Source organism: Hemitrygon akajei, chromosome 5 (genome assembly GCF_048418815.1).
Source record: "Hemitrygon akajei chromosome 5, sHemAka1.3, whole genome shotgun sequence".
NCBI classification, from domain to species: domain Eukaryota; kingdom Metazoa; phylum Chordata; class Chondrichthyes; order Myliobatiformes; family Dasyatidae; genus Hemitrygon; species Hemitrygon akajei.
The window spans coordinates 50086909-50108748 of record NC_133128.1 but is presented as its reverse complement, the minus strand read 5'-3'; the positions used below and the strand labels follow the sequence as shown (position 1 = coordinate 50108748).

General features: G+C 42.0%; 1 protein-coding gene across 1 annotated transcript in view; it reads right to left on the bottom strand.

Moving 5' to 3' along the window:
- The window catches only part of mao (monoamine oxidase), a 301102-nt gene that overhangs the window by 224162 nt on the left and 55100 nt on the right, over positions 1-21840 (bottom strand). The window contains exons 2-3 of the mRNA XM_073045512.1: positions 7980-8074; positions 2638-2775 (exon numbers count right to left, since the gene is read on the bottom strand). Coding sequence (XP_072901613.1) covers positions 2638-2775; positions 7980-8074 — 233 coding nt within the window. The remainder of the gene's footprint in view (positions 1-2637; positions 2776-7979; positions 8075-21840) is intronic.

Sequence of the window (21840 nt, the reverse complement as noted above, 5' to 3'; positions counted from 1 at the left end):
CACATTGAGGCAGGGAAGGGATGGTAGGGAGGAACCATGGTTGACAAGATCAAGGCCACCATGGTGGCATAGCAGTTAGTGTGATGCTATTGAGCCCGGGGCGTTAGAGGTCAGAGTTCAATCTCAGCGTCCTCTATAAGGAATCTCTGTATGTCCTCCCCATGAAATGTGTGGCTTCTCTCAAGTTTCCTCACATAGTCCAAAGATGTACCGGGTAGGTTAATTGGTCATTGGAAATTGTCCCATGATTGGGTTAGGGTGAAATCGTGGTTGCCAAGGGCTGTTTGGTGGTGCAGCTCAAAGGGCCTATTCTGCTCAGGGCCTTTTAAAAAATAAATAAATAAACAAATGTGGAACAATCACAAACAACAGAAATTCTGCAGGTGCAGGGTCTCCGCCTGAAATGTTCACTGCTTACTCTTTTCCATAGATGCTGACTGGCCTGCTGAGTTCTTCCAGCATTTTGAGATGTAGAACATCTCGTCAAGAGGAAGAAAGAAGCATACTTAATGTTCAGGAAGCAAGGGTGAGACAGGGCTCTGGAGAGTTACAAGGTGGCCAGGAACGAGCTTAAGGAGGGAGTTCAGAGAGCTAGAAGGGGGCCTTAGTGAACAGGGTTAAGGAAAACTCCAAAGGCATTCTACACCTCCGTGAAGGACAGGAAATGTGAAGACTAAACTGAGGGTAGAACTGATCAAGGATAAAAGAGTAAACATGTGCCTGGATTCAGAGGAGGTGGTCAAGGAGGCTCTTAATGAATACTTTGCTTCAGTGTTTACCAGTGAGAGGGACCTTGATGAATGTGAGGACAGTATAAAACAAGCAGATATGGTTGATCATATCAATGTGAAGAAAGAGGATGTGCTGGGACTTTTGAAAAACATTAAGACAGACAAGACCCCAGGGCCAGATGGGATATACCCAAGGTATGAGAGGAGAGATTGCTATACGTTTGGCAATGAGCTTTGCATCCTCACTGGCTACAAGAGTAGTAACAGAAGGTTGGAGGGTGTCAAATGTTATTTTTCTGTTCAAGAAAGGTAATAGGGATAATCCTGCTAGTTATAGGCCAGTAAGTCTTGCATCAGTAGTAGGCAAACTATTCAAAAGGCTTCTTAGAGGCAGGAGTTAAAAGCATTTGGAGAAGCATAGTCTGACTAGGTATAGTCAGCAGGCTTTGTGAGTAGGGAGGTCATGCCTCATCAACCTGATAATGAAGCATATTGATGAGGGTGGAACAGTGGATGTGGTGTGTATGGATTTTACTAAAGTGTTTGGCAAGGTTACCCATGGTAGATTCAATCAGAAAGTCAGGAGGTGTAGGATTCAGGGAACCTTGGATGTGTGGATTCAGATTTGTCTTGTCGACAGAAGGCAAGGGGCTGTAGCAGAGGGAGCATATTCTGCCTGGAGGTCAGTGACCAGCGGTGTTCCACAGAGATCTGTTCTGGAACCCCTGCTCTGTGACACTTTTATAAATGACTTTGATGAGGAAGTGGGAGGGTGGTTAGCACTGTCCCCTCTAAGCTGTGTGGCCACACGATAACTGAAATGCTCCCACGCACATAGCCTTTATTGCCTTGCAGCTGGTATTGGGCGCAGCTAGAAAATGTTTACAAAACATGAGATTTTCTTTGCTGCACTGTTTTTCGTTATACCCTTCAAATGAATAAAAAGTGCATAATATGTGATTTTTCAATTTTCATTCTAAATATTATAGTATGCATATTATTAAAAAAAATTTAAAGTGCCGCATAGTTTTCAAGCCAGGGAAAAATATCCTGCTCAGAGCAACAGTTGGTCCTGCAGCTGTAAAAAATATTAGAGGGAACACTGGTGGTTAGTAAGTTTGCAGATGAAACGATGGTTGGGGGCGTTGTAGGAGGTCGCTGTTGTTACAATAGGACACCAATCGGATGCAGAGGTAGGCTGAGAAGAAGCAGATGGAATTCAGTCAGAAAAGTGTGAAGTGATTCACCTTGAAAGGTCGAACTTGAAGGCAGAACTTGAATGGCAGGATTCTTAGCATTGTAGAGGAACGGATGGCTCTTGGGGTCCATGTTCATAGATCTCTCAAAGTTGCCAGGCCAGTTGATAGGGTGGTTAAGGAGGTGCATTAGCCTTCATTAATCAGTGAACTGAGTTCAAGAGCCGGAGGTAATGTTGTTGCTCTATCAAACTCTGTGTAGACCACACTTGGAGTATTATGTTCATTTCTGGTTGTCTCATTGTAGGAAGACTGAGAATGATAGAAATACTCAGCAAGTCGGGAAGCATCTGTGAATGACCTCGCACTTGAATTGGCTAATTCAAAGATAAACACGAAAAGGCTAGTTATCCAAAATTATGGAGAATTCAGTGTAGAGACCCAACAGTTACTGTGCGTCAAGACAGAAGATGAGGTGCTGATTCTCAAGCTCATGTTTAGCCAGTTACAGAGATCAGAGGTCATGTAGTTCATTGCAATTTTCCTTCCTGAAATTGTATGAACATATCTTTAAAGAAACTTTTTAAAACTCTTCTACAATCTTAGACCAAGTCTCAAAAGGAGCCTGTGCATTTCAGTCATCCTCTCTTCCCCAAATAATCTGAAATGATGAAATGTTCTGCTGACGGGTGAGTATAACACACTCTTACCTTCACATAGTGAACTAACCGCTCAACCTCGTTCACTTTATAGGTTTCCAGGCCCATTTCTTTTGACAGACGTAGGATTCGATTTTGAGTTGGACCCACATAAGCTCCACCTAGGTCCACGTAGTTTACATTTTTATTCTGGCGAGAAATGAGAGTAAAACCATCAGAATTATGCGTACGAGACCATCAACATTTTCATGAGCATTCCACTGCTCCAGAGCCTTAAATCACTGCTGGAATTTGTAAACACTGCAAGGAGTTGGAGCTGTGCTTGGATTCACTGTCACTTTATGACAATTTGCATGCCTATGAAGTGAACACACAGCAGCACCAAATTTGGTGAAAATTATACTTGTGTCTAAATTCTGAGAGAAACAAATCCAAATGATTCACTTAATTACTGCTTTTATTTAGGATTCATCATCCATTATTGTCAATATTTGCACAGCAACATCTCAATGCCATGGGAATGCCAAAGAAAATGCTAGAAATATCATGCTAACATCTTTTTGAAAGTTTTTCTGCACCAAATTAGTAAATACTCCATATCTCAGTTGGAAAAGAAATATTAACAACACACAGTAACCCACTCCATTCAAATTTAAAACTGGTAGCCATGGGAATCTCCAGCTGGACAACCAGTTCAAATATTTGTACTGCCAAGTCCGCAGATTTTAAAGAAACGTTCACATTCCTTATGCAACTGCCAACATTTCCCTGGATAACTCTGAGCAACTGTAGGATTTGTAATGCAAGCACAGCCCCCACCCCCATCCCAAAGTTGTTGCAAGCGATTCACTGCTAATCCTGTGTCTAGCATCAGATTTGGAATGCATAGGAGAGCTCTGATGGAGCAGAGCAACAAGTTGAACATTATTGTCACTGCAAGGAAAATGTCCTCGTGTCTACAGTACTGCCAGAGGAAGCAGGTGCCATAGTATCTTTTCAGAGGCACTTGGATAGGAACATGAAGCAGAGGGCCCTGGGGAGGATGTGGGCTGAATTCAGGAAATTGGCACTAGGTGCATGGACAATGTGGTCAGCATAGACTAGATGGGCCAAAAGGCCTGAATCTGTGTTATACTGCTCTATGATTCTAAGAATAGTTTTCTGATGGAATTGCAAGGAGGGTTGGGAGAGCAAGAGAATGGAGAGGGAATAATTTTACAAACAGTCCTTACGGGGCACTTAAGACTTTAATTCAGTTGTTATAAATCATGTCATAACAAAACTATTGTCCCTGTCCAATTAAATAAATCAGATCTGTAATTTCTATAATTGAGCTAGCAGGCTTGGCAGTACAAATATGAACAGCCAGCCCAACAAACGATTTTTCCTTAAACGTAAACAACACAGGCTCATTTCTGAAACAATTAACCACTTGAGGAATGCAAGGCCCCGTGATAGGATCCTGACTTCAGATGGGCAGTGGTGGAAACATGGCTACTGAGTACAAATAACCTTTGGAGGGAGGTGAATTTGATTGATTGGTTGAATCAGTCTATTGTCGGCAGTACAATCTTCTATGCAGTGGTGTGCTGGGGCAATGGCATCAACAGGGGTGATGCCAACAGGCTCATTAAACCAATTAGAAAGGCTGGCTCCATTATAGGAGTCAAACTGGACACACTGGAGACTGTGGTAGAACAAAGGACCCTACAGAAAATCCTAGCAATTCTGGACAATGTTTCTCACCCTCTGCATGCCACCTTAGCTGAACAGAGGAACACTTTTAGTAACAGGCTAAGACAACTGCACTGCTTCAAACAGCGCTACATGAGGTCATTCTTACCGTCAGCTGTTAGGCTCTACAATGAGTCAGTCTACAGCCGGGGAAGTGATGACTCCCTGCTGTTACTGTTTGAGGTAATTTATTTTTTATTCTGTCTTCGCTCTTTTCTAATATTTGTATACCTGTACACTTGTAATACTACTGTGACACTGTAAGTTGTTTTGGGATATTTTGATTATGATTGTACATCGATCCGGATAGGGTCGCATCTCGGTAAAGGAATAGTAACTAAATGTTTGTAGGCTGGCCATAAAAATCCATGATGTGCAACCTCAGAAAAGAAAAATATGGGGGATATATAATTGTGCTCCGTATGCCTGGAACAGACTACCTGGGTAACTTCCTTAAATATGTTCCAACAGCCCAAAAGATCTTGCATTGACCGATAATTGCAACATACAGAGGTGACTGAAATCCCACAATGCAAGGTGAAGGGGAAAATAGAAGTGAGATAATCAAAAGTGTTCGTCTTTGAGATAAGCTTGGAAGGTGAAGTCAGAATGTGCTTTTACTAGAAAATCAAAAGTCAGATTGAGGGTAACGCAGAAAACCCATAAAAGCTTTAATTGCAAAGTTATATTTGAGAACTGCCCTTTGCTTACTGTTTCCAGTTCTAACAGGCTGGTGTGTTGTCAGTCTCATCAGCAACCTGTGCTCTCAGAACAGGGACAGTACAGATTAAAATTTGTCATCAAGTCCAAGGTCAAGTGATGTGTGCTGGAGGTCATCCAAACAGTTGAAAAGTTTACTCAATGTAAAAACATGCAAGGAGATCAGAAAGATTCTAAAAACCTGTTACTAGACTAGATCTGTTAATCATTTAAAAAGAATAATCCCAGTTTTAATTTCACATGCAAATTGATAAATTGATTATACCTCAAAGTTCAAAATACGTTTATTATCATTGTGCACATTGATACCATATACTCTCTTGAGATTGTTATGAGTGATGAACAGACCTGATGGACAATGGGGTGCAGAGTTAACCCTTCCCAACCCCCCTCCTGAGAACTACGAACTATTGCTGTTGCTATGCTGCTCATGAGAGAGATGAAACACAGGCAAGGACATCTGCTACAGATAAGAGGGGGAGAGAGACTGTTGATTTACTGTATTTTGACTCTTCCTGGATTATTTACCTTTCACTACAAGGACTTTACTTTGCTCGCTAACATTCCTCAGGAGATAGCAGGAGTGGCCTGATTTGATGGACACATTCATTCAGAGTTGATGGATAGCTGAGACCCCGTGAGTGGGGATAAAAGACAGGTCTGGAGAGATACCCTTCAGACACACCAGTGGACACTGACTGAGTGTTGGGAACCCACAGAAAGGTGGGAGTTCTGGAGACCGAATCAGGAGATCGGTCAGTAAAGCTCACAGTGTTACAGCAGGGCCAGTGGGGACTTGTGTGTGTGTCCACTCATGCCAGAGTGATGAGTCCACCACAGAAGAACGGTCTAGCTGAAGAACAGAGGGGTCATAACTGAATGACCACAATGATACGACGGATTAAGAAAGCCACAAAAGGTTTGCCTGCCGCAGCAGTTGCTGTTACATCTCGCTCGCTCTCTCTCTCTACAACAACCATAACTACATCAGCATTTATGAACTGAACTCTATACTTTCCTATGACAATTCGTTTACCCCTAGACATCGATAGAGCTTGTTTATTATTGATTATTATTATTATTCCTACACTTTTAGGTTTATTACTGCTAACTTGTTTTATATGTATATTTGCATTTTTGATATTGTATTGTGTAGTTTACTAATAAACACCTTTAGTTTGGTACCACCAGACTCCAACAAATTCTTCTTTCTCTGCTGGTCAGACACCCAGTTACGGGGTACGTAACAAGATTCACTTTCTTGCAAGCACTTGCAGGAAAAATGCAAACTATAAATAAAAAAGACTGACAATACTCAAAAGACAAACCGTGCAAATAAAAATAACACTAGGAATATAGTTCTTGGGTGGAGATATGTCTCTACAAAAGGAGGTGTAAGGTGCTCCTTCCCTTCATTAGTCTGCAGGTCACCCTTGGGCAAGATGTAGCACTTGTTTAGCCACCACCCCCCACCCAATCAGGGTCACATGGAGCCATAGGAGCAGGAGGTGGATGGTATATGAGCAGCTGGTGCAGTCTTGGTTATGTGTCCACTGTCGCCCGGCAGACAATCTCAGAAGAGCATTGATAATGGCTGGGGTCACCCATCTTGTAAAGACACTGCCCAGAAGGTAATAGCAAATTGCTTCTGTCAAAAAATTCGCCAAGAAAATCATGGTCATGGAAACGTGAGTTATCAAGAATCTTTGAAAGCGAGTCTGTAGGTCAGAGAATTAGCTCAGAGTAGTGGTGAGTGAAGTTATCCATGCCTGTTCAGGAGCCATGGCCCTAAGGTAACAACTGTCCCTGAACCTAGTGGTGTGGGACCTAAGGCTTCAGTACTGCCTTCCCAATGGTAGTAGTGGGAAGAGGGCATGGGCTGGATGGTGGGGTCTTTGATGATGGACGCGGCTTTCTTGTGGCAGCACTTCATGTAAATGTTCCCAGTGATGGGAAGGGCTTTTCCAGTGATGCCAGGGGGCTTTATCCAACACTTTGTGTAGTCTTTTCTGTTGCTGGGCATTGGTGTTTCCATACCTGACTGTGATGCAAATGTGATACCTCACTGTTGTAAGAAAAATGGACTAAAACACTTGTGTGCAACAGACTGATATCAGTGAGGTGCTTCTACTACAGAGATAGTACACTTTTTTAATCAATACAGGAACTTGTATCGTGATCATACTGGATAGGAGGCTTGTAGAGCCTTCATTCGTTACAATAATACAACAACCAGTCCATAAGCTCAAGACTCAACAAGTATACAAGTATATAGGCTAAATGTAATGCATTTCAAGTCAGTCATTACTTCTAATTTATACACTCAGGGTCAATTTATTAAGTACACAAATGAACCTACTCGTTAATACAAATATCTAATCAGCCAAGCACACGGCAACAACTCAATGCATCAAAGCACGCAGACATGGTCAAGAGGTACAGTTGTTTTTCAGGTGGTTTGAGTACCTCAGGAACTGCTGATCTTCTGGGATTTTGTCTCTAACGTTTACAGAGAATGGTGTGAGAGACAAAGTATCCAGTGAGCCGCGGGTCTGTGGGCAGAAATGCCTTGTTAATGAGACAGGTCGGCGGGGAATGGCCAGACTGGTTCAAACTGACAGGAAGACGACAGTAACTCAGATAAGCATGTGTAACAACAATGGTGTGCAGAAAAGCATTTCTGAACGCACATGTCAAGCCTAGAAGTGGGTGGGCCATAGCAGCAGAAGACCATGAACATACGCTCAGCGGCCACTTTATTAGGTACAGGACATACCTAATAAAATGGCCACAAGTGTGTAAAGATATTCTTATTGTTTAGATCACACCATGGATTACCATCAATGAATTTTCTTCAGTAGAAAATAAACTTAAAAACTCAGACCAATATTGCTGGCTTATTCCTGCTGGGGAATCAGCTTGCCGTCTTTCATACTCACTCTGGTTGTGAAGGTCCGGCCTCCAACCCTGTCACGGGCCTCCAGTACCACCACTTTCTGCCCAGATTCTGTCAGCAATTTGGCTGCTGAAAGACCTAAGGGATTAAAAAAATAAATAAATAAAGCTTCAGACAGAAACTAAGAAGGAGTTTAATATGTTGAACCACATAAACAAGAAGCTGTGGGTCATTTAAATAGAAGCACATTAAGCATAGCAGCAGTCCTCACTTCCAGCTGCATCTATTGATGGCAGAACAGTTGATCAGTACATTCAAGCTGGAGGAATCAGCACTGTTGTCACCAAAACATGGATCAAAAACATGGAAGCAGATGGTCATGGTTGTAATATGCACCAGCTGCTCATATACAAACCCTGCTTATGCAACCACTGACAATCACAGAAGAGTATGGATAATGGATGGGGTCACCCAGTCCAGGTTTCAGCCCCGAAACATCAACTGTACTCTTTTCCATAGATGCTGCCTGGCCTGCTGAGTTCCTACAGCATTTTGTATGTATGTGCTGCTTGGATTTCCAGCATCTGCACATTTTCTCTTATTTGTGAGGAAGATCCATTGCTTAGACTTAAATTTCAGCCCAGATTGGAAGCAAGAGCCAATTTTGCTCATTGTCTGCAATCTTCACTCATCTCTCCAGGGAACTGGAGCCTTTCACTGTTCTGTTGTTTGGTCAATTTAAACGCCAGCCCAGGTAGACTGAAAAGTCAGAGTGCTGGTCGGACCCAGAGCGGATTTCGCTTGTTCTCCGTGATGGTCATCTCCATGGCACTGAGGCTATGACGACTGCCCTGGCTTCTGTGCTCTGTGTCTGCTAATATGATGAACTGATAAGCGAGGCTTTGGGCCTACTCCAGGGATCGGATTCGAGGACTCAATTTTCGATCGGAATGCTGTTGTTCGCTTCAATTGTTTGCATAATTTGTGTTTTTTTCCCTTTCTCTTGGGCATCGAGTGTTGTTCTTTTATTTTTACTTCTATTTTTTTTCCCGTTAATTGGGCTCTTTCAGGTTTCTTGCTGCGTGGCTATCTTTGAGCAAGCAAATCTAAGGTTGTATAATAAATGTATTTGAATCTTGAATTTTTCTCCCAGATAACTTCATCCACTGTTTGTAGACTGGCTGCAAATTATTTTTCAACTTAGTTTAATATCCAAGATAATGAAGTTAATATTTGTTTATACTAAGTTCAAGTTATATAAACTGTTTATTAATAACATGCACCTTTTTGAGAATTGTATTCATTCACAACAGCCCTGCAAACTATCAGAAAGCTCAGGACTTTCACATGAACACAGAAATCACAAACATCAGACATTGGCTGTTTTTTTGCCAACTTGGCTCAGCATGTGATGCAGATGGGAACTCCAGTAAATTCAAATGAGAAGTCAGTCTGTTATGAACCTCAGTAAGTCTGCAGCAACCCCCACACAAAGGAATTTGTATCCAGGAGGCCTTGCAATGCATAGAGCATTAATGACAAAACTCAGGGCAGCTGTAAGGCTGTTCTTCCCAGGTGAGCCTTGTACAGCTGTTTAAACATCACATTCTTCTTGTGTTTTGGTGCCCAGGGCAAATTAGTAATTTGGCTCTGAATCATTAATTACTTTGTTAATTAATTGCACTGAATAAAGAATATAATGGTATTTGAGAAAACACATTTGAGATGAAGGAATTACTTACTCTACCTGATTTTTTTCATGCAGAGAATAATGATGATTACAAACTGAACAATGAAGATAACAAGAAGATCTGCAGCTTATACTCACGCTGGCGATTACATGGCAGCTATGAAGGAAGGCTGGATATGTAATCATGCAGCTTGGCACCTTTGGCTGTTGCTATGGTTACAAATACCATGCAGATAGCCGGGTAAAAAACTGAAATGGCAGTTTGCTTTTATTATTAGAGACTACAAAGTACTCCTTATTTTTAAGGAGTATCTATTCTAGATCAATATTTTGCTAAAAATTCTTAAAGGCTCAAGATGATCATTTCCAACCAAAACAGTCTCCTGTTAAGTCCAGGGCCTGAAAGCAAGAAGAAATAATGAAACAGATCTTCAAATTTTATTTTGCAGTGACTAACAGCTTACTTATTTTCCTTAACCTCAGTTCTAACCAAAAGCTCCAAAACCTGGGCTTCTGTACCTCTCTCTGCAACTGGATCCTCGACTTCCTATGCAGGACAGTACAGTCCATGCAGTTTGGAAATAACATCTCCTCCTCACTGACAATCAACACTGGCATGCTTCAAGGATGTGTGCTTAGCCCACTGCTGTAGTCCCTCTACACCCATGACTGTGTGGCTTGGCATAGCTCAAATGGAACCTATAAAATTTACCAACAACATAACTATTGTTGGCAAAGTTTCAGATGATGATGAGGAGGTGAGAAAGATCAGTTGATTGAGTAATGTTGCAGAAACAGCCTTGCACTCAATGCAAGACCAAGGAATTGATTGTGGTCTTCAGGAAAGGCAAGTCGAGGGAATGCACACCAGTCATCAATGAAAGATTAACAGTGGAAAGGGTGAGCAGTTTCAAATTCCTGGCTGTCAACATCTCTGAGGATCTATCCTGGGCCCAGCATACTGATGCAATTACAAAGAAGGTATGACAGTGGATATATTTCATTGGGAGTTTGGGAAGATTTTTTATGTCACCTAAGACGCTCGCAAGTTTCTGCAGATGTACCGTGGAGTGCATTCTAACATTACTGTCTGGCACAGAGTGGCCACTGCATAGGATCAGAAAAAATGCCGCAGAAAGTTGTAAACTCAGCCAGCTCCATTGTGGGCACTAGCCTCCCCAGCATCCAGAACACCTTCAAAAGGTAATGCTCGAAAAGATGGCATTCATCACTGAAGACCCCCATCACCCAGGACATATCCTCTTTTCATTGCTACCGTCAGTGAGGAGGTTCAGGAACCTGTTGATCTGACTGTTTAGTTGTCATTTTCTTTGCAGTGTGGATTTAAACACAAGAAACCAACAAGCCTGAAGATGCACAATCAATATTTCAAGAACAGCTTCTGCCATCAGATTTCTGAATGGACAATGAAACCATGAACACTCCCTCAGTACTTCTCCCACCTCGCTTTTTGCACTACTTATAAAATAAATTCAATATATACTTACTGTCATTTATAGTTTTACTACTGTGTATTGCAATGTACTGCTGCTCCAAAACAACAAATTTCACCACATATGCTGGTGATATTAAACCTGATTCTGATTCAGAATAAGTACATGTACATGCCCAAGATTCACACAAATTACATCAACTCTTGTGTGTACAGGTCACCAGTATCCAAAGTTGGCAGGGGAGGGGAGAGGGAGGGGCAATTGTTTGGAGTGGAGTGAGTACAAAACTAAAATAAAACAAGATCTCGCATGGGAGGCTGATCGTAAGTTCAATCACCTGGCGTTCAGCTTGAGGTGGCAAATTGAATTAGACAATGGCTTCATGGCAGTAGATGGTTGTCGCTATCACTGGAGCCCTGTCACAAGTGGTGTACCGCACGGATCAGTGCTGGGTCCAATGCTGTTTGTATTCTATATCAACGAACCAATTCAAGATTGTTCAATGTCATTTCCAGTACACAATTGTAAAGGAGAACAAAATAATTGTTACTCTGGGGCAACGCAGCACAAAAAGAAACATAATATAAAGAAAACAATCATAATAAAAACACACTATTTACAAATACACAAGATAGCTCATACACATAGATTAATTGCACGTCCATAAATTAACACTAGGCACAGGAGCGTCTGTACGCAAGGTGACTGATAGGAAATGATGAAGTAGGGGAAGTTGGAGGTGTGGAGGGATAAGTGGATGGAGCTGTTGATTAGTCTTGCTACTTGGTAAAGTGACTGTCTTTTTCAGTCTGGTGAAATGGCATAGACACTACGCAGCCTCCTCTCTGATGTGAATCCATGAGTAACAAAGGAGGGATCCTTCATGATGTAACTGGATCCACAAATTTACAGATGACACCAAGATTGGTAGATAGATAGATAGATAGATACTTTATTCATCCCCATGGGGAAATTCAACTTTTTTTTCCAGTGTCCCATACACTTGCTGTAGCAAAACTAATTACATACAATATTTAACTCAGTAAAAAAATATGATATGCATCTAAATCACCATCTCAAAAGCATTAATAGCTTTTAAAAAGTTCTTAAGTCCTGGAGGTAGAATTGTAAAGCCTAATGGCATTGGGGAGTATTGACCTCTTCATCCTGTCTGAGGAGCATTGCATCGATAGTAACCTGTCACTGAAACTGCTTCTCTGTCTCTGGATGGTGCTATGTAGAGGATGTTCAGAGTTATCCATAATTGACCGTAGCCTACTCAGCGCCCTTCGCTCAGCTACCGATGTTAAACTCTCCAGTACTTTGCCCACGACAGAGCCCGCCTTCCTTACCAGCTTATTAAGACGTGAGGCGTCCCTCTTCTTAATGCTTCCTCCCCAACACGCCACCACAAAGAAGAGGGCGCTCTCCACAACTGACCTATAGAACATCTTCAGCATCTCACTGCAGACATTGAATGATGCCAACCTTCTTAGGAAGTACATTCGACTCTGTAGTGGACAGCAAGGAAAGCTTGCAGTGGGATCTGAATCAGCCGGAAAAACGGCAGATGGAATTTAATGCGGATAAGTGAGAGCGTTCCACTTCGGGAGGACAGAGGAGGGTAGGATTTGCACGTTGGGCAGTAGAACACTGACAAGTGTGGCAGCACAATGGGATCTGGGAATACAGGTTCATAATTCCTTGAAAATGGTATCGCAAGTAGACAGAGTCATAAAGAGAGCTTTTGGCACATTGTCCTTCATAAATAATGTACTTTACTGCACATTCCCAAACCAAAAGCAGTGGATGAACCAGGAGGTATGTCGTCTGCTGAAGGCTAGATCTGTGGCATTCAATCTGGTAACCCAGGCCTGTATCAGAAAACCAAGTTTGATTTACGGAGGGCTATTTCAAGGACAAAGAGACCATTTTGACTTAGGTTGGAGGCAACTTCAGATGCACGACAACTCTGGCAGGGCTTACAAGACATTACTTCCTACAAAGTGAAACCCAATAACATGAATGGCAGCAATACTTCACTACCAGATGAACTCAACACCTTCTATGCCCGCTTTGAAAGGGAATACAACTACAGCTGTAAAGATCCCTGCTGTACCTGATGACCCTGTGATCTCTGTCTCAGAGGCCAATGTTAGGCTGTCATTAAGGAGAGTGAACCCTCACAAGGCAGAAGGTCCCAAATGGAGTACCTGGTAAGGCTCTGAAAACCTGTGCCAACCAAATAATGGGAGTATTCAAGGACATTTTCAACCTCTCAATGCTATGGGTGGAAGTTCCCACTTGCTTCAAAAAGGCAACAATTATACCAGTGCCCAAGGAGAATAATGTGAGCTGCCTTAATGACTATTGCCTAGTAGCACTCACATCAACAGCGATGAAAGACAGCTTTGAGAGATTTGTCTTGACTAGACTGAACTCCTACCTCAGCAAGGACCTGGACCCATTGCAATTTGCCTATCACCACAATAGGTCAACAGCAGACACAATCTCAATGGCTCTCTGCATGACTTTAGACCATCTGGACAACACAAACACCTACGTCAGGATGCTGTTCATCGACTATAGCTCAGCTGTACCATCATTCCCACAATCCTGATCGAGAAGTTGCAGAACCTGGGCCTCTGTACCTCCCTCTGCAATTGGATCCTTGACTTCCAAACCAGAAGACCATAGTCTGTGTGGGTTGGTGATAATATATCCTCCTTGCTGACTATCAACACTGGTGCACCTCAGGAGTGTGTGCTTAAGCCCACTGCTCTACCCTCTATATACACATGACTGTGTGGCTAGGCATAGCTCAAATACCATCTATAAATTTGCCGATGATACAACTATTGTTGGTAGAATCTCAGGTGGTGACAAGAGGGCATACAGGAGTGAGATATGCTAACTAGTGGAGTGGTGTCACAGCAACAACCTGGCACTCAACGAAAGAGCTGATTGTGGACTTCTGGAAGGAACATATACCAACCCTCAGAGAGATCAGAAGCTGAGAGAGTGAGCAGCTTCACATTCCTGGGTGTCAAGATCTCCGAGGCTCTAACCTGGTCCCAACATATCGATGCAGTTATAAAGAAGGCAAGACAGCAGCTATACTTTACTAGGAGTTTGAAGAGATTTGGTATGTCAACAAATACAGTCAAAAACATTTATAGTTGTACCGTGGAGAGCATTCTGACAGGCTGCATCACTGTCTGGTATGGGGGGTGGGGGGGGCGCTACTGCACAGGACTGAAAGAAGCTGCAGAGGATTGTAATTTTAGTCAGCTCCATCTTGGGTACTAGCCTACAAAGTACCCAGGACATCTTTAGGGAGCAGTGTCTCAGAAAGGCAGCAGTCATTATCAAGGACCCCCAGCACCCAGAGCGTGCCCTTTTCTCACTGTTACCATCAGGTAGGAGATACAGAAGCCTGAAGGCACTCACTCAGTGATTCAGGAACAGCTTCTTCCCCTTTGCCATCCAATTCCTAAATGGACATTGAACCCTTGGACACTACCTCACTTTAAAAAAAAAATACTGTATTTCTGCTTTTTGCACGATTTTAATCTATTTCAATATATGTATACGGCATAAAGTATACTGAACAAGATTTACTTATTTATTTTTTCTTTTATATTATGTATTTCATTGAACTGCTGCTGCTAAGTTAACAAGTTTCACGTCACATGCCGGTGATAATAAACCTGATTCTGATTCAGTATCGAATACAGGAAATGGGATGTTGTACAAGACATTGGTGAGGCCTGATTTGGAGTAGTGTGTGTAGCTCTGGCTATCTATCTACAGAAGGTGCCAATAAGATTGAAAGAGTACAGAGAAAATTTACAAGGAAGTTACCAAGGCTCAAGGGTCCGACTTACAGGGACTTTATAGGTTGAATAGGTTAGGACTTTATTCCCTGAAGTATAGGAGGATGAGGGGTGATTTGGCAGAGGTATACAAAATTATAAGGGGTATAAATAGTGTAAATGCAAGCAGGCTTTCTCTACCGAGGTTGGGTGAGACTGGAACTAGAGGTCATAGGTTATGGGTGAAGGGTGAAAATGTTTAAGGGGAACTTGTTCACTGAGAGTGTGGAACAAGCTGCCAGTGGAAGTGGTCAATTTGAGTTTGATTTCAACATTCAAGAGAAATTTGGATAGGTACATGATTGGTAGGGGTATGGAGGGCTAAAGGCAAACTGCAGGTTGATGGGACAAGACAGATTAATAGCTTGGCTGGACTAAATGGGCCAACTGGCCTGTTTCTGTGCTGTAGTTTTCTGTGAGTCCATGACTTAAAATCTCACCACAACAGTCTCCCTACAGCTATTTTATTGAGCTCCAAAAGCCTGTGAGCCTCATAAAAGATAAACCACATACAATTAGCTCATTCAAAAAATTCTCAGTTGATAAATCTGCAGTGAGATAGGGTCTTAAATTACTAAGTGATCAACCCATTGATAGTTCCTTTGTAATTGCACCCAAACTGTGAGCCAGATAACATTAGGACTTTGATTTCCCAAGCTTTCTAAAGCTTGGGTGAATGATAGCATTAAGGAAGCCAACTATCATTTCACAACCAACAGTGATGACTGCTAACCTGGACATCAGTCTGCCAATGGTAATTGTATCCCATTCACTGTAGCTTCCAAATCTTGTTGCTTTGCAACTAGTTTCAATTTTATCTTCACAACGCCAACCAACGGTTTTTGTCACAGTCAAGCCGTGTCACAGATACCTGATTCAATGTCATTTTTGATTCCCTCTATGTGCAAGCAAACTTATTAGAATATTGAACCTAACTAGCATTTCTTTTGCATCAATTGTGAATTCTCATATATTCTCCATGAAGTTGGAAAGGAAGTGCAAGCAGGTTTTCTCAGCTTTGCCCAGGATTAGTGTGATTAAATGTACAAGAAGTTTATTTGTTGTATCAGGGTTTTTCCTAAGGACAGGTCTGCATAAACATATTCAAAAAAGGTAAGGGCGTGCTAAAAGAAAGCAGCAACACTTGTAATAAAATCTCCATGGCAAATGTAGGAACTTCAGTCTTATGTTGACAGCTGCCAGGAGCTCCTGTGGATATTGGAACAAAATTAGAAAGCTCTCGGCAAATGTCTGACATCGCTCTTAAAACAAGAGTTAAGCCCCACGTTGACAAGTCTCAAAATCCAAACCTTTTGATGACAACATCAAGTTACAAAAGTCAGTCATGGTAAAATGTGAGCTTGCACTTTTATCTTCAAACTGATGCCTTGCCACATCCATCCGCCCCTCCCCACTTCTCCAAACACAGATTGTCTCACTCCAATTTCTGCTCAGAAAGTGAATGCACGCAGATCTTTCCCTTCAAGTCACTGAAAAGTTGTGTAAAGGTCGTGGACACAACAAACAACTTTGGTTTTCCATCCGGACGAATTTCACACAGGTCCCTGGAGCAAAGTGTAGTTATTATCCAGGAAAATTCATTCCTTTCATCTCCCTATATGGTGTCATCCTCATTATCTGTTCCTCTTAATCAAAATCCTGCATCTCCTCCCCTCTCACTTTAATGGATTTAGAGAAAAGGATGTAAAAGTTAGGCATAGCTCATTAGTCAAAGCACTGGATTAAACAGCCCACAATAACACTTGAGAATTGTGTAAAAGGTCACAAGTCACATTAGTAGCTAATATGCCTCCAACATCACCTCTGTTGTATCAGCAACAGAGGGCCATCAGGGCCACACCTCTGGCTCCTTGCACAAGATGTTGCCTTGTCTGATGGGATGAGACCCATGAACAACGTTTGATACTTTCTCCTTGAAAGTATTGTGTAAGTTACACACAACTGCACAGTACACAGCAGCAGAAGTGTGGGAAGGCTACATCAGGGATAGAAGTATTACTTTGAAAAAGTTCCACTCCAAATCAGAAAGTTAAAAGGAAGTAAATGTAACCTGATAAAGCAAGACACACACACAATTCTAACATTCAAGCAAGAAGGGAGAAGAAGGAATACTGAAATTACAGATCACCTCGCTCAAAGTTAGTAGATATCAAAAAGTTTTCAACCAGTGTTATTACGTTAATGTTCCCTGACTAATTTGTGCCACAAAATGGAATTAATCTTTGACAAATCTAATGAGGGTTCTGCAGACATAACTTGCATATTACTTCATTGGGTGGATCTTTCATCAAGGACTATTATGACAGTGATGTGATATAAGCTGATCCACAAATTTTCATTGTTGGAGCTACTCCATCATAGCACACAGTCGCAGCTGCAATTCCCAGCTAGATTACTTACTCATTAGATTTGTCTAAAATTGTTTTGTGAGACAACACGATTAGGGAATTTTAACACTATCACACATTTGCCAACTTTTCATCGCCTACTTGTTCATTCCAGCACTAAAGCTTCATCTGTTGGCCTCCCTTTCTTCAGCATGGCCCAACGGGGCTAAGGGACTCATTTCCATGCTGTATGACTACGTGAGTACCAACCTGCCAACATACCACTTTGGTTTCTCACACTCCATTCTCTAGTCTCTCCTTCTTGGACCCAGTCCCCAGTATTCATTCCAGTCCTACTATTAGGAAAGATGTAATTAAAACAAAGGTTTAGCTAGTATTAAAGCAATTTTTGAAGTACTGATCTTCCTACAGAGGAACTAGTGAAGAGAAAGCAGAGGTGGGGAGGGGGCAGCTGCACGGAAGCCTCCAATCAAAGACTTGTCCGGCAGGAAGACCAATACTTCCGGCGGTGGGAAAGACTTCCACAAAATGCAAAATTAATTGGAAAGAAAGCAGAAAATCAATAGATGTAACTTCAGATCAATAAATGTAAAATTTTCTGGAGAAATTGCCAACTTTTATTGGGAGAAGCTGCCACCATTTCCTCTATTCACCCAACTTTTCTCTGATTAGGTCTGCAGGGTAACCAATTTACCTGCAACATTATTCAAAAGTAATCCTAGATTAAGCAAAAGCATGAAATTACATAGAACAGTACAGCACAGTACAGACTCCCTGGCTCACAATGTCCTGCCAATCCTTTATACTACTCCAAGATCAGTCTAATCCTTCCCTCCCACATAATCCTCCATTTGTCTTCATTCTAAGTCTCTTAAATGCCCCTATTTTATGTATTCTTGAAAGTACTGCAAGGAGACCATAAACCTCATGTACAGTCCTTTATAATATTATGAATCAGTTCATCAGTCAATTCAATATTCATATTAAAACAACTGATGGTTCTGTTTTTTTCTTTTTTATTGATTGTACAATGAAACAATCAAAAAGGATGAGACAAGTATTCTGAAGTCTAGCAATTCTTTCTACAAGCGAAGTAACATTTCTGGAACAATCGTTTATATAAAGAAAAACGGTCTGCAATTCAAAAGCCTATTTTTCCTCCTGTCTTTCTCTGAAACTATCAATCACTGGAAATTACATTAAGAGCCTGGTAATCACTGAGCACTAACAGATTTGTTATTGCATTTATTGTTGCAGTAAAAGAAAATGTCATTAGCTTCCCAAAATTGAAAAATTAATCCTGACAGTACTGACCCTCTCAACATTATTTATTAATTCTTCGGGGTTGTCAGTCTGAATTGAATCTTAACTGCTCTCCAGCTTTCAGTGACCTATTCCTTCCCCATATACAGTCTACATACAGATTAAGTTTACCAACTAAAGTCCAAGCATAAAGTAAATGGTATCCATATCTAAATTTTCATGGAAATTTTTCCCATCGGACAACCTGGATTGGAATGTGCCTTCTGTTCATGTGCACTTGAAATAAATGAATAACAGAGAGGAATGGAGCTGTGAGAAGGCTTCAAGTAGAGGGAAAAAATGCGCTGCAGGGATAATTGCCAGGCTTGTAAAGAAAGCAAGAGGGTCAAATTCTTTAGCATAATCTTCAGAGCTGTCTTTGATGTAAAATCCACCCAACACAGAAATAAGGTGGTTACATCTGGAAAGCACTCTTAGTAGGGTTGTCAAAAGTTAAGGCCTCTCCCAAACATTCATCAGCTTGACTGGGAGAAAGGTCAGTTTCTGTTAACAAGAGTCTGGAAAATCTCGAGCAGAAACAATATATGATATGAATAGATAGCGAGACACTGGAATAACAATTAGCCTTTTCTAAACGGTATTAGACACTAAAGATTGAGTACTACTATTCAGGCAGAACAGCACATTTTCTACCTCAAAACCACTTTCCCGGCTTATCCTAAATGTTTCAATGTGTCCAGACTACCAACCGCTTCAATATATTTGAAAATGGCCCTCAAAAATGGCACTCTACAATAAATAATTTTAAATTATTTAACTATGCAAGGAGGCAAGATTTTATTTTGACTCAGAGCTGTGGTATTAAGCTAGGGAGAGTGCAGAACACACTCAAGGATGTTGCTGGATGGGGAGGGGGAGGTAATGCTTGAGTTTTGAGGAGTGATTGAAGAGGCTGGGTTGTTCTCTCCGAGTGAAGGAGGCTGACTTTACGGAGGTTTATGAAATTATGATGAGCCTAGATACAGCAGGTAGTCACAGTATTTTTTCCTCATGGAAGGGGAATCTAAAACTACAGGGCATTGGTGAGAGGGGACAGATTTAAAGGGCAACTGAGGATCAAGTTTTACACAGAGTGTGGAACAAAGTACCAGAGCAGATGATTGAGGCAAAAACAATTACAAAATTTAAAGAACAGTTTCATTAAATAGACTGCAAGGAGAGGCTTTTTTTTGTTACTTATTCACTCTTATTGTACATTAAGGACGCCAGACAGAATACTGGGATGTGGGAAGACAGGGAGACCTCCAGGGTCCCTGACAACTACACCTGCAAGAAGTGCACCCAGCTGCAGCTTCCAACAGACCATGTTAACATAGAAACATAGAAAATAGGTGCAGGAGTAGGCCATTCGGCCCTTCGAGCCTGCACCACCATTCAGTATGATCATGGCTGATCATCCAACTCAGAACCCTGTACCTGCTTTCTCTCCATACCCCCAATCCCTTTAGCCACAAGGGCCATATCTAACTCCCTCTTAAATATAGCCAATGAACCGGCCTCAACTGTTTCCTGTGGCAGAGAATTCCACAGATTCACCACTCTCTGCGTGAAGAAGTTTTTCCTCATCTCGGTCCTAAAAGGTTTCCCCTTTATCCTTAAACTGTGACCCCTCGTTCTGGACTTCCCCAACATCGGAAACAATCTTCTTGCATCTCGCCTGTCCAATCCCTTTAGAATTTTATACATTTCAATAAGATCCCCCCTCAATCTTCTAAATTCCAGTGAGTATAAGCCTAGTCGATCCAGTCTTTCTTTATATGAAAGTCCTGCCATCCCAGGAATCAATCTGGTGAACCTTCTTTGTACTCCCTCTATGGCAAGAATGTCTTTCCTCAGATTAGGGGACCAAAACTGCACACAATACTCCAGGTATGGTCTCACCAAGGCCTTGTACAACTGCAGTAGAACCTCCCTGCTCCTGTACTCGAATCCTCTTGCTATGAATGCCAACATAATATTCGCCTTTTTCACCACCTGCTGTACCTACATGCCCACTTTCAATGACTGCTGTACAATGACACCCAGGTCTCGTTGCACCTCCCCTTTTCCTAATCGGCCACCATTCAGATAATAATCTGTTTTCCTGTTCTTGCAACCAAAGTGGATAACCTCACATTTATCCACATTAAATTGCATCTGCCATGAATTTGCCCACTCACCTAACCTATCCAAGTCACCCTGCATCCTCTTAGCATCCTCCTCACAGCTAACACCGCCACCCAGCTTCGTGTCATCCGCAAACTTGGAGATGCTGCATTTAATTCCCTCGTCTAAATCATTAATATATGTTGTAAACAACTGGGGTCTCAGCACTGAGCCTTGCGGTACCCCACTAGTCACTGCCTGCCAGTGTTGGAGCTGGAAGTGGTCATTTGGGAGGCTGAGGGGTTGGCTGACGGGACATGCAGGGGAGGTAGTTACACCCAAGGTGTAGGACACAGGAAACTGGGTGACAGTCAGGAGAGGGAATGGGGATAGGCAGCCAGTGCAGACTACCACTGTGCCCATTCCCCTCAACAACAGGTTTGGGTACTGCTGGGGGTGGGGGTGGGGATGACCAAGCAGACAGGTCTCTGGCAATGAGTCTCTGTTGACTAAAACAGGAACTTGTGATGATAGGGAGTAAATTGGATTTGACACAGGCTTCACAAGAGAAGCCAGAGTGGATGGAAAGGCAACACGAGTGAATCTTCAGTTGCCGGAAATAAATAAAAACACAAAATGCTGGCAGAACTCAGCAGGCCAGACAGCATCTATGGGAGGAGGTAGTGATGACATTTTGGGGATGGTTGCTTCTCTGACTGGAAGCTTGGGACTTGTGATGTGCCACGGGATTGGTGTTGGGTCCATTGTTGCTTGCAGTCTATATTAATGATCTGGATGATAATGCGGTATACATTTTTAATTACCTAAAATAATGAATAAAGCAAACAAACCATTTACCTTTTTCATGTAATCTTATTTAAATGAAAAGGTCTGAACTTTCCTCACTAGAATATCATAAAGCTGAGGGAACAGATACAAGGCATATCTGCCCTCAGACCAGGTTGATCAAGGAATATTTCTAAACTTAGCGATAATTCCATGATTAGAGTCTGAGGCCAAATACACAAAGTTCATTCTGAGCCATTTCAAACCTCTACTGACACCCGACAACAACATTTTGCTTTTCTGGCTCCGAAACAGTGCTCCT